This window comes from Acinonyx jubatus, chromosome B2 (assembly GCF_027475565.1).
Source record: "Acinonyx jubatus isolate Ajub_Pintada_27869175 chromosome B2, VMU_Ajub_asm_v1.0, whole genome shotgun sequence".
Classification (NCBI taxonomy): domain Eukaryota; kingdom Metazoa; phylum Chordata; class Mammalia; order Carnivora; family Felidae; genus Acinonyx; species Acinonyx jubatus.
Window position 1 is genome coordinate 27,072,128 of NC_069385.1, and position 13,043 is coordinate 27,085,170.

The 13,043-nt window shown below is 42.2% G+C and overlaps 1 protein-coding gene across 4 annotated transcripts in view; it reads right to left on the reverse strand.

Moving 5' to 3' along the window:
• Positions 1-13,043, reverse strand: part of ARFGEF3 (ARFGEF family member 3) — a 182,985-nt gene that overhangs the window by 16,626 nt on the left and 153,316 nt on the right. For all 4 annotated transcript variants that reach the window (XM_053222185.1, XM_053222189.1, XM_053222187.1 and 1 more), the window contains 6 exons: positions 11,804-11,948; positions 6,765-6,893; positions 4,689-4,865; positions 2,696-2,810; positions 1,684-1,786; positions 1,314-1,445 (listed from right to left, as the gene is read on the reverse strand). In XM_053222185.1, the coding sequence (XP_053078160.1) occupies positions 1,314-1,445; positions 1,684-1,786; positions 2,696-2,810; positions 4,689-4,865; positions 6,765-6,893; positions 11,804-11,948 (801 nt within the window). The remainder of the gene's footprint in view (positions 1-1,313; positions 1,446-1,683; positions 1,787-2,695; positions 2,811-4,688; positions 4,866-6,764; positions 6,894-11,803; positions 11,949-13,043) is intronic.

The following is a 13,043-nucleotide window of genomic DNA, read 5'->3' on the forward strand; positions in this document are numbered from 1 at the left end:
TGTGAGGCGTGCTGGGGAAAGCCCTGTAGAAACCAGGCCTAGCCTGGAAACTTCTCAACTGATAATCAGGGTATCCCGGATTATTAATGTACTAAGGGGAGATTTTATTAAGAATTTGAACAGATCTTATAGAGAAAGAGAGCCTCTGAATAAAACCCCTAATTCACTTTATTTTTCTAAGTAATTAGAACGTATTTATTCAATGATTGAATCTGACATTGCATATACATTCATAAAAATTGCTTAATTTTATTTATTTTTTATTTGAGACAGAGAGTATGCGCGGGGCAGAGGGATAAAGAGAGAGAATCTTAAGCAGGCTCCATACTCAGCGTGGAGCCCGACATGGGGCTTGATTCCGTGACACTGGGATCATGGCCTGAGACGAAATCAAGAGTCAGATCCTCAACCTACTGAGCCACCCAGGTGCCCCATAACTGCTTAATATTTCAAACATACCACACGTATATGCAAAATACCTTCTGTATATGAGGACATAATTCATATATGTCTGTTGCCATTACATGAGACTGTATTCCCCATACCCACTCACTATTATGAATATATGTAAATTTAGGAACAGGGCTTAATTACTGCTGGAAGCCCATGCAGGGTTTCTTGGAGGTAGACTGACATGTTGCTCAAGTGTTTGGGGGCATATCTGTAGCCAGTGCTAATGCTGGAAGGCCTTTTGTGATTCAGTAACTCCCTGAGTCAGCAGACATTTACCAAGAGCCTTCTATATGCCCTGCTCTAGGGCGAATACACAGAATGTGCTCTCTGCTCCTCAGGAGCTCACAACCAACTTTCGTGAGTTCTTTGACATCTGCCAGAAGAAAAAGTCATTGGTACATGGTGATCCCTGCATGAGTAAGTATATGTTAATTTCACTTCTCAGTTACAGTCAACTGAACTGTGAGTCTGCAAATTATGCAACTTGTAAGTGCCATCCTTAGGCACTCGTAGTCGGGCAGTAACATCAATATTTAAGCAAATACAGATAATCTAAGCAGTCCAAGCAAGGCAAGTGGTGTATGAAGTGGAAGCGGCCAGTCAGAAAAAGGACTCTATCTGATCTGGGCACTGGAGGACGCAACAAGCGAGAGACAGTAGAGACAATCCTAATGCTGTTGACTGGGTTAGTCATTCCTCTTAAAGGACGGTACGGACCAGGCGCAGAGGAACGACGTGTACGTCCCTAAGGGAGTGGAAAGCAGTCTGGTGATGTGAGAGCATCAGGAAGAGGCTTCTAGGATCACAAGCCCTAGTCCCAGCATCTAGCAGCCCCTGGGATCACAAGCCCCAGTCCTTACCTGCTGAGCCATGGCTCGAATGCGCCAGTACTCGGCCTCCGCACTGGGGGAGGAGGAGGGGGCCGCCACCCTCACCTGGCAGCCTTCCCCACTGAAGCTTTCCGTGCCACTGTGGAAGCAGCCCAGCAGATCCTAGGGAGAAACACAGCAGACGTTCCCTGGGTGCGTCCAGGCCCCGTCCCGGAGCTGACACTGTCCCTGCGTCCGGGACGGAAGCACTGATCCGACAACTTCTCTCTCCCCCTCTGCAGGATTGCGGGTGAGACAGCCTGCTAAGGGGAGGAGGGCAGAATCCGGGTGCCCGATCTGACAGGGGGAGGGGGCAAAGGAAGGCTGGCCCCTGCTCGGGCTCCTCCTGCCCGCACTTTACCTTCACCGGCTTGAGCGTGGCGGAGAACGCGTCCTGCAGGGCACAGCACGCGAGCCTCCACATCTCCTCGGTGAACACAGGGCCCGCCGTGACGAGGACATACCTGCCCAGGGAAACAAGGAGATCCTCAATCTGTATGTTTGTCGTCACACGGTGTAAGTACTTACAGACGCGTGCACAGATTTATTCCATAGCTTCCATAGCAGGTCTCACTGCCTCTCATCACTCCTGGCTTCCGCCTGTGACGTTCCATCGTCCTAACACTGTTCCTAAAGCATTTGACTTTAGAAATGTCAACGGGTCCCCAGTGTAAATAGGGCAATGTTTAGGCTTGCATGCAAGACTGTATATATTCTGTGCTAGGTTTTCCATTCTAGCTCCATTTTCCGCCACTCCTCTACAAAGGACAACCAAACTCACCCCCTTCTGCCCCCGCCCCCGTCACTGGTAACTCTGATCTCTGTGCTCATGTTTGTGATGCTCTGCTTGTGAGTCCCCACCGATCAAAAGCTTACCGACCTCGGGGATCTGACCAAGTGTCATTAATACGAAAAGCCCTTGCTGACCACCCTGCTCCCCGGCCCTCCTGTCCCTTCTTGGCATGGAGGATAAGTCTTTACTATTATCATTTTTCATGGGTCTCTCTTTGTTATGTCCTTTAGAAAAAGGCTATAAGCCTCTTGAGGGTAGGGATCTTGACTTCTTACCCAGCAGAATACCTCGTATAATGCCTAAGACGATAAATGTTTGCTGATTAAACACGAAATGAGGAATTATTAGCGTATATAGGTGTGTGTGTGTGTATGTATGTGTATATATATACACACATACCTATATATGCTAATAATGTATATATGTACACACACCTATATATGCTAATAATATATATACACACACACACACATACACACACCTATATAGTCATTTTTACCTACAGAAAGCAATCTAATTTCCTTGGATTTTATAATAAAAACTCTTAATTTTGTGGAGCGCCAGGGAATCTTTTTCTCACCTAATACAGGAGCAGCCCACCCTGGAGATGGTCTCTGTGGGCTTGGCCACACACGCCACCAGTAACTCAAACAGGTCCTTCAGCATCGTGTTGATCATGCTCTCATACCTGATGTCTACGGGGAAAAGTAAGACCACGATTTCACTCAGTAAAGGAGGGGGTTGAAATGGCATCTGCAGCGAAAGGAGGAAGCCCTATAAACATCTGTGAGAAAAGTAATTTTCTTGGATTTTTTAAACTCAATTTTAGCTTGTATTATCCATTTCAAGATGAAATATATGTGGTTTGCTTTCATGTGTCGGTGTGCATTCAAAGTTAAGCGTATAATTCACCTACTTTACTAATTTATTACTATTAGGCGGAATACAGCATCTACAGCCTGAAGAGTGGCTAGCAAAAAATTTAAATTCTTAAAAAAACAAAAAAGAGAAAATGAAACATATACATTCCTTATTGCTGGTAGACTAAACTGAATTCAATGCTCTCAGCAAACAAGACCTCTCTTGTCTTACCACTTCTTGAACTTTTCAGTCTGGCACACTATCCCCAGACCAAAGGTGAGACTTCCCCAAGTCATTCTATTTGTCCAATTCAAGGGACTACATCTGTATTCTTTTCCCTCAGAGTCCTTATGATGCCACAGATTCCATTTTCAGTAGGATCATCAAAGGTTCTGGGCCGTGCAAAAACAATGATCTAGATGAGAACATCTACCCCTAGGGACAGTTATTGCTTACACGTGGAAAAATCCACTGGTTTTCTTTCGCGATTGACGTTCTTTTTTGTGGGGCAAATGGTCCTTCAACTTAGTGCAGCTACCCACTTCTTATCTTTGCTTTTAGACTCTCCCTTGGGGTGACTGTCTCAGCAGATTTTCTAATGTCTCTAACAAGGGAGTCTCTTACCTCACCTCTCCCTTTATAAAGAAAAGAGAGAAAGGCCTGTAGAATTATTATTTTTTAGTGCTTCTTTTGAGGTGGGGAGGGGCTGGGAGAGAAGGAGAGAGAGAATCCTGAGCAGGTTCCACACGGTCAGTGCAGAGCTGGATGCGGGGCTCGATCTCATGAACCTTGAGATCGTGACCTGAGCTGAGATCAAGAGTTGGACGCTTAACCGACTGAGCCACTTGGGCGCCCCGGCATACAGAATGAAAACTTCTAGAGTTAATGGCAATTCTTCTTCTGTTCTCAAACTTCCAACTCTTCCTATGAAGAACCATGAGCAAGAATGTAGATTTCACAAATGGTGCTCCACTGGTACCACAGCTGACCTATTTCCCTGGCCTCTAGTTCCTGCTTCAATATATTATCTACCACATACTTTGAGATCGTTTTCAAAGTGCCAGAGATATGAAGACACCTTACCCCCTACCCTCTTAAACAACTTCTTGCCTATAATTTAGGCCGGTTCTAAAATCTTATCTCCTCCATTTAGCCTCCCCAGATGAAGCAGGAAGATATACACCCGTCACTTTTTTAATGTATTCATTACATATTTGAACTTGCCTCCCCTCTCCTCATGCATAGACATACTAGATGGAATTTTATTTTTAGTCACATATGTACTGCAAGTATCAATTTTCATTTTCATCATCTACTACGAGAAGGTTGGCCCTGACCACATAATTCTATTTTTGTCATTTCTGGACAAAAATCATACACTGGGGGGGGCGGGGGCACCTGGGTGGTTCAGTTGGTTAAGCAACTGCGACTCAGGTCATGATCTCGCGGTTCGTTGAGTTCGAGCCCCGCATGGGGCTCTGTGCTGACAGCTCAGAGCCTGGAGCCTGCTTCGGATTCTGTGTCCCCCTCTCCCTTTGCCCCGCCCTTGCTTGCACTCTCTCTCTCTCTCTCTCTCTCTCTCTCTCAGTAAATGAATAAACATTAAAAAAATTAAAAAAAAGTCATACCCTGGTATTTATAAGCACATTTAAATGGTGACACTTGCCACAAAAAGAAATCCTCAGCATGGACTGCTGTGGCACCATAGATACCTGAGTGTATAAAGCTTTGAATGTGTTCCACCACCAGCTCACAGGACAGGCCAATGGCATGCTTGAAATTAGCAGAAGCCACATCCCAGTACGAATGGTCTTTATGGCTACGACGGAGCCAAAGGGACATCACAGGGAGGAGAAGGTGAACCACCGCATAGATCCCAAACCCGGGTCCTGGAAGAGAAAAGCCAGCATGAGAACTGGGATCGCAGAGCTCTCCTGTAGTGCAAGGGAAGCTCCTGCCATCGCTTGGCATCGCCCGTCTCTTTCCCGGGCATCCCCTACCCTCTGAGAAGTTGCAAGGAAAAAGAACTTACTAGTGATTGGGGAATATATGGTCTTCGGTGGCATTTTTCTTCTTTGTTTCTGATGATTTTACTTATGGAAGTGACACATGAATAAATTCATAAAAAAAAATTCAAACACCGATAAAGCTATAAAGGATCACCTGATTGACTCCAGTCCCCAGATATGTGTGTATGTATCTGAAGGTTTATAAGAAATACCCTCTAAAGTGTAAGTACATATGTCTACATGAAACACTGAGAAGCACATTAACATGTGTTAGAGACCATTCGTTGTTAGCAAATTTAGGTATTCCTCATTTTGACTGCCACATTCCATGGTGTGTATACACAGCAGTTATTTATCCGGTCCTTTACTGATGGACATTTAAGGTGTTCCTAATTTTTTGCTTCATAGACAATGCTATAATGAAAATCCTTGTGAAAGTGACGGATTTTTAAAGTCTGATTACAAAAGTAAGGCATCCTATTTTCCCCCTTTTTCTAATAAACAGAAAACACATGGGAATACAAAGAAGAAAAAAACCTCACCCACAGAGATAATCACATTTTGATGTTTGACTTCTGGTCTTTTTGAATGTACATGTATATTTATAAATGCATAACATTTCATAAATTTGAGATTGTACTCCGTAGTATATATATTTTAAATATTCACACTCATTTTAATGTCTGCAGAATATTTATATGCTCTTACTAGAATTCACTTAACCCATGTAGGGTGTTCATAATTTTTTTGCTGTTCAATATATTTCACCAAGCATCATTATCAAAATTAATAGCGAGACAAAATGTATATATGATTATCAAGTCTTCATCAGTTTATGATAAATATGAAACTCCTCTTACTACTAAGGAATTAACTAGTGGGTTCATTTGTGGTTCTGATTCTGTTTGTGAAAACCAAAATTTCTAGTTTCTTGGATCTTGGGAAAATTTGCATGTCTAAGTGTACATGCTAAATTTGATTAATTCAAAAGAAGAAATAAATGCCCTCAGGGCCATTCTTTTCCTGTATTACTAAGGTACCAGGTGACCACTAAATGTCTTTTTCTAAATCTAATCACCTATGACCTTTATACATTTAAGATCTTGCTGTCTTGGGGCACCTGGGTGGCTCAGTTACTTGAACGCCCAACTCTTGATTTTGGCTCAGGTCACGATCCCAGGGTTGTGGGATTGAGCCCTGCCTTGGCCTCCGCACTGTGCATGGAGTCTGCTTAAGATTCTCTTTCTTTCTCTGCCCCTTTCTTTCCCCTGCTCATGTGCTATCTCTAAAATAAAAATAAAAAGATCTTGCAGTCTTAATATTGCATCTATATGTATGTATATGTGTGTATATATGTATATGTATTTATATATATACATGGTTTGTTTATGTCACTGGAGACCCAGTGAGTCCCACTGACAGCTCTGGGCCAAGAGCATGTAAGATCCAGTCAAAGAGGAAGACTGTAATCCTGGAAAAGAGCAAAACCAATACCCTTGGCCTGATTATTGTGGGAATCCAACATCTCCAACTAACTGGATAGCACACATTATTTATAAAGGGACTGCTGGGAAGACATGGAAACAATAACAGGACATATCTTAAACATCACTGCATCATAGCCATTCAACAAGTATTTACTGAGCATCTATTTTGCATGGAGCTCTGCACCGAGTCCAGGGATATAGCTGTGAAACAAGCAGACCCACAGAAATACCCTCCTAAAAAAAGTTACATGCATAAGAACTCCCCCCAAAAGACAGACGTAGAAATTCTTACCAGGCGTTTTGGTAACATCTCTCAACAGCTCAAAGAGTAAATCCAGGGTTGGTGGCTGATGCTGACGTGGACAGTTGGACACAGCTGCTGTTAGCTGCTCCAGCAGGATGATCCAGACTTCTATCAGCCCTGGAAACCAGAAAGCAGATCTCTGTGAAATCCATAATACAGAATCATCATAAGACCAAACTAAACATTGGTAGTTTAGCAATGTGCCATATGGATGTGAGGCATTGCCCGGTGGGGTAGCCCGCAGTGTCCACAAACAAGGACAGATTATGATTTACACGTTCTAAGAAAATCAAAGGGCAGAAACCCCCCAAATTTCTTCTTATTCCCCTACAGGAAGAAGGTGATATGGTAAATTCTACTATATTGAAACAACTGTCAGATTTCTTGGGAGCTGAGAGTACCAAAACACTAAAATATCCTTTTGTATCACCCAAGTATATCTTTAAAAAAATTTGTTTTTAATGTTTATTTTTGAGAGAGACAGAGAGAGCATGAGTGGGAGAGGGGCAGAGAGAGAGGGGGGAGACACAAGATCTGAAGCAAGCTCCAGGCTCTGAGCTGTCAGAACAGATCTTGACATGGGGGTCGAAATCATGGACCTGAGCCAAAGTCAGACACATAACCGACTGAGCCACCCAGGTACCCCTAAGTATATCTTTTTTTAAAAAAATTATTTAATTACAGGGGCGCCTGGGTGGCTCAGTCGGTTAAGCGGCCGACTTCGGCTCAGGTCATGATCTCGCGGTCCGTCCATGGGTTTGAGCCCTGCATCGGGCTCTGTGCTGATAGCTCAGAACCTGGAGCCTGTTTCAGATTCTGTGTCTCCCTCTCTCTGACCCTCCCCTGTTCATGCTCTCTGTCTCAAAAATAAATAAACGTTAAAAAAAAATTAAAAAAAAATTATTTAATTACAAATATATAAAAATTTGCCACCTTAACCCTATACATAATTATGCATACAATTCAGTGATATTAACTAAATGCATGGTTTTGTGCAACCATCTCCACTGCCTATTTCCAAAACTTTTTCATCATCTCAGAAAACCTACACCCATTACACGGTAACTTTCCATTCTCCCCTCACTCTAGCCTCTGGTGTGGCCTTTATGGAAAAATGGTTTGGTACTTCTTCCAAAGGCTAAACAGAATGATCAGATGACCCAGAAATTTCTCTCCTGGGTCTACACCCTAAGGAATTGAGACACTGTAGGCTGAAAAGTCTACTCTACTTTCTGTATGAATGTGCCTATTCTGGATATTTCATATAAGCGGAGTCATACAGTATTTGTTTCTGTGTCTGGCTTATCTCACTTAGCATAATGTGTTCAGGGTCCGTCCACGTTGTCCTGTGTGTTGTGTCATGTTTTGTTTGTCTATCTGTCGAGAGACAAGGTGTAGTTTCCACCTTTGGCTATGGTGAATAAGGCTTCAGTGAGCATGGGAGTGTAAGCATCTGTTTCAGTCTCTCAATTCCTTAGGGTCTAGACCCAGGAGAGAAATTCCTGGATCACCTGGTCATTCTGTATAGCTTTTTGAAGAAGTACCGGACTGTTTTCCATAAAGGCCACACCATTTTATATTCCCGTGAAGGTTCCAATTTTTCCAGGTCCCTGCCAATGCTTAATTTATCTCTTGTTTTAACTGTAGCCATTCTAGTAGGTGTGAACTGGTACTTCACTGTGGTTTTGATTTAGATTTCCCTAACGACGAATGACGCTGAGCATCTTTTCATGCGCTGATCGGCCATTTGTTACATAGTTTGAGAAATTCATGTCCTTTGCCCATTTTTAACTTGTGTTGTCTTGTTGGGTTGTAGGAATTCTTTATAGGGTCTCGATATTAAAACCTTATCAGAAATAGGACTTACAAATATGTTCTATTCTTTCGACTGTCCTTTCACTTTCTGGATAATGTCCTTTGATGCACAAAAGTCTTTAATTTTGGTGAAGTCTGAGCCATCCATGTTTTTCTTTTGTTGCGTACGTGTGCTAGTCTATCTTCTTTGCTTTTCTATCATTCATCCCCTAGTGTCTTTTTTTTTTTTTTTTGCAATCTATACATCATTTTGAATTTACGTGTCCACATTGCACTTGGTGCTGCTCGCACTCTCTCGTCCTGTGTCCATGCAAATCACTGCCTGTATCGCTCACAGGCAGGGAACGGTGCTCACGGCATCAACAGAATCATAAGCCCAGGCAGCACACTTCTCAGTACACAACTCTTCTTTCTCCTCTTCAGATTTCATTTTTATTTTTTTATTTTTAAAAAATGTTTATTTATTTGGAGAAAGAACATGTGCATGCACAAGAGAGTGGGGGAGGGGCAGAGAAAGAGGGAGACAGAGCGTCCCAAGCAGGCTCTGTGCTGTCAGCTTACAGCCCAACGCAGGGCTCAGTCTCACAAACCCAGAGATCATGACCTGAGTTGAAATCAAAAGTCAGAGGCTTAAGGGATTGTGCCACCCAGGAGCCCCTGCAGTTTCATTTTTAAAATAAGATATTTTTAGTGTTGCGCACTACTAGGCAAGGGAAAAAGCATGAGATTCTTTTTATTAGATGGAAATAATTTTAGTTTTGCCATTTACATAAGCACTACCTGAGCCAACACTCCAGTTCACCACTGCCTTTGGAAATACGTCAACCTGCAGATCGGATAACTGATACAGAGAAAGGACTCAGTTTCTCTAGCTTAATCCAAAAGGACCTAAAATAGAATACAAAAAAAGCCCACTCTACATTTTAATACTTCTAATTTTCCTGTGAAATATGACTGTATCAGAAGATGGTAGCTTTTAAATATGCCCATTAAATTGGGGCATCTGGGTGACTTGGTCAGTTGAGAATCTGACTCTTGATTTTGGCTCAGGTCATGATCTCACAGTTTGTGGGATTGAGCCCTTTGTTGGGCTCCATGCTTAGCATGGAGCCTACTTGTGATTCTCTCTCTCCCTCTCTCTCTCTCTCTGCCCCTCCCCTGCTCATGCTTACACGCTCTCTCATAATAAATAAACTTTAAAAAATTCCCATTGAAAAAATTACTTCCAAAGTTTTGAATACACCTATTAATAGGAAGCAAAACCAAACCCATGGCCAATAAATAAAATCAGGTGACAAATGCTTATGAACCTCAAAATGTAAGCAGGTGTGAACAAGCTAACTTGCAGGAAGTTTAGAGGACAGAATCACGTTATGCACCACTAGAAGGGGTATAACCAATAAAGTCCACATGGAAAACTCCATGGGACACTGGACCATACTTCTAACAAATGAATTGCAAAGGAGTGAAAAAGAGTTGAAGAGGAAAATCTAGAGATTGAAAGGGATTTAATAGACCTATCAGCCAAACATGTAGTGTGGATCTTATGTGAATCCTGAAAATTAACTGACATAAGAAAATAGAAAATGGTAACACTGAATGGATATTTGATATTAAAGAATTATTATTTTTAGGTGTGGTCATGGAATTAATGGTTATGTTTGTTATCTGTGAAGAACACATACTGAAACATTTTCAGATGAAATGCTATAATGATTTGATCTAAGACAGAGGAAGTGGAGGGAACAGAGGGTGTGTGTGTGTGTGTGTGTGTGTGTGTGTGTGTGTGTATAAATATACAGTAGTTGAAGCTGGATGATGGGTACATGAAGGTTCATTATATCATTCTTTCTAGTTTTATCCATGTCTGAAATTTCCATAGGCACAAAAAAAAAAAAAAAAAGGAAATTATTGGCTCTTGGAAACCAAAGGAATAGCATCTAAGAATGCATTAATTTTTAAGACTAACTTAAAGCCTTTGCCTTTCTTTTCTCTGATCTAGCTATATTTCATATATAGTTGTAACTTTAAAGGCCTAATGAATTGATAACGTGGAAAACTTTAGAGAGGTGGTTGGCGGTAATTTATCCATACAAAGATGGGCTGCCTAGGAAAAACAATGGATTAATGGTTTCCACAAATGGAAAGGGGATTCCTGATAACGACCCTACACAAACCATGTACAACTGTTTTAAAGACTATATTATAGATAAACAACGTTAGTTTCTGTTTATAATGGTCTGGGCTGGAGCTTTAAGAGGCTAAGCACAAATTATTCTTAACTAATCATTAAATGAAACCTCTATCAGGCAACACCCAGCCTATTTCCAATATTTTCACTGTCCTCTCCATTATTCTTTCCTATGGTTCTTCCTTACACCTATTCTAAACTAGTGAGGTTTTAGTGTCTATAATCCCTATGGAAGACTGTCAATCCTCTCACTGCTCTCATAAGTGGATTTATAATAGAACAAGAAAACAAAAATTAAAAACAAATAAAAAAGCAAATGTAAAAAACCTCCCCCCGAAAGTCCTTCTGCAAGGGTTTGAAACAACCTGTGATGCATAATAGACTCCTTTAAGGACATAATTTCTATGTCTAGATCTAGAACAGGGCAGGGTCGACGGACTCAGAAGACAAGTGTGAGCATGAGTTAACCCATCTGAAAATGTCCCCAAGTTACTAGACTGAACTCCAATCCTCGGGAAATTACATGGGAACTAATTTGAAACACATTCTTTGAAATTATTCTTTTAATGAGCCTTCAGTTCCACCAGCCACAAAGAGATTCTCTCTTCAGTAGTGGCTTAATTTCCCCAGTCTCTAACCAAAGAGTCCTGCAGGAAGTAATTATATAATGATTGTGTTTCCTAGAAGGTATTAAAGACAATTACCAGCCAATTTAAGTACCAATGCAACCACATTCCAATTTACTAAATTATAGAGAATTCAGAGTTAGAAACTATATTTAGCGGAAGCTGCACTCTGTTCACACTGAGTTTCGATGGAAACTAAAAAGGATGGGTTTGGAGACGAGACATCAAATGATGTTTTTAAAGAGTCCATGGAAACTTTAGGTGGCCGTGTTCTATTAGAATTAAAAACAATAGCAACAGAAATGGATGATCATTCTTATGATCTGTAAGTTACTGAACTCATGACTTAAGCTTCTGGGAATATGAAAGTATTTCGGTCCAGTCAACTAACTTACCAGTGTCGTCATCAAAATCAGACAGGACTGACTCAATGCCATCCTCACTGCTCGCCGACTGCTCCTGAAGTCTTCGAGGCAAGCTAGCGAGTCGCCCACTAAGGAATATTGGCTTCAACGGCATTTTGTAGATTTTGGCCAGTAACTAAAGAATGAAATATCAAATGCAATTATATATTGGAAAAAGCTGCACTCTGGGTGTTAATGAAGAATAAAATTATATACCAGCCATATTCATGTTAGGGAAAACCAGAAAAGCTCTCAACGTATGAAAGTTCTAAGGTTGGTTGGGATTTGGAGGCATCTATCCCATGGAGGAGGTGAGACAGCATTCAGTACAAACCAAAAGGTGGAGAAAAAGACTCTAGGGATACTTGTTCAGCATCTCAATTGCCTATGAATATTATAGACTTTTGTAAACCTTCCCAGGGAACCACAAAACAGGTCAAGAGTTTTTGCCTATGGGGGGAGTATTCTATGGGGCTCACTGAGGAGAGAGTCTATAGGTAAATGGGATACTAGACTTTGATTTCCCCTTCCCTTCAGTCGACACCAAGGCACTGAGGCCAACAGTAAGTGGGGGAACGAAGGATTGTGTGGGCCAGGTGGGAGAGAGGAAGGTAGAGGAAGCAGAACTGACAGACTGCCCTGGGTTCCACATTCCCCTCTCACTGCTATGGAGCCTGTCGCCCAGGAATCAGCATTCCTGGGCCAAACTCCCCTGGAGCCTCATGAATTAGAATTGTGCCTGCTGGGCCTGTCCTGTTCCAGAAGCCAGGAAAACAGCTGTGAGGGAGAGAGAAAAAATTCCTGTCCTGGGGGTCTTCCAATAATAATTTCAGACATAAAGGCTATAGAAACAATTAGGTGATATTAGAATGACCGGGGTATGTGGGAATGTTGGCAGGGAGTTGGTTCATAGCTCTGGTCTGAGGAGGTGATGTTCCTGATGAGATCAAGAGAAGGAGCATCCCACAGAGTTCCAGGGAGGGGAAATTCTAGGCAGAGGAGATGGCAATAGCCCTGAGCGGTGAGGCACCGTGTATCTGAGGGGCAAAAAATCTGTGTGGTTGGAGCCCAGAGCGAGAAGGAAGCATCTGAGGGTGAAAAGGTAGCTGCGGTTCTGTTGTGAGTGGGGCCTGGTGGAGGCAGCTGGGGGAAGAGGCGGGGGCTGGGTATCCTTTCTAAAGTCCTGGGGCTTCATGCTATACCTGCTATCACCACGGGAGAGGTTCCACAG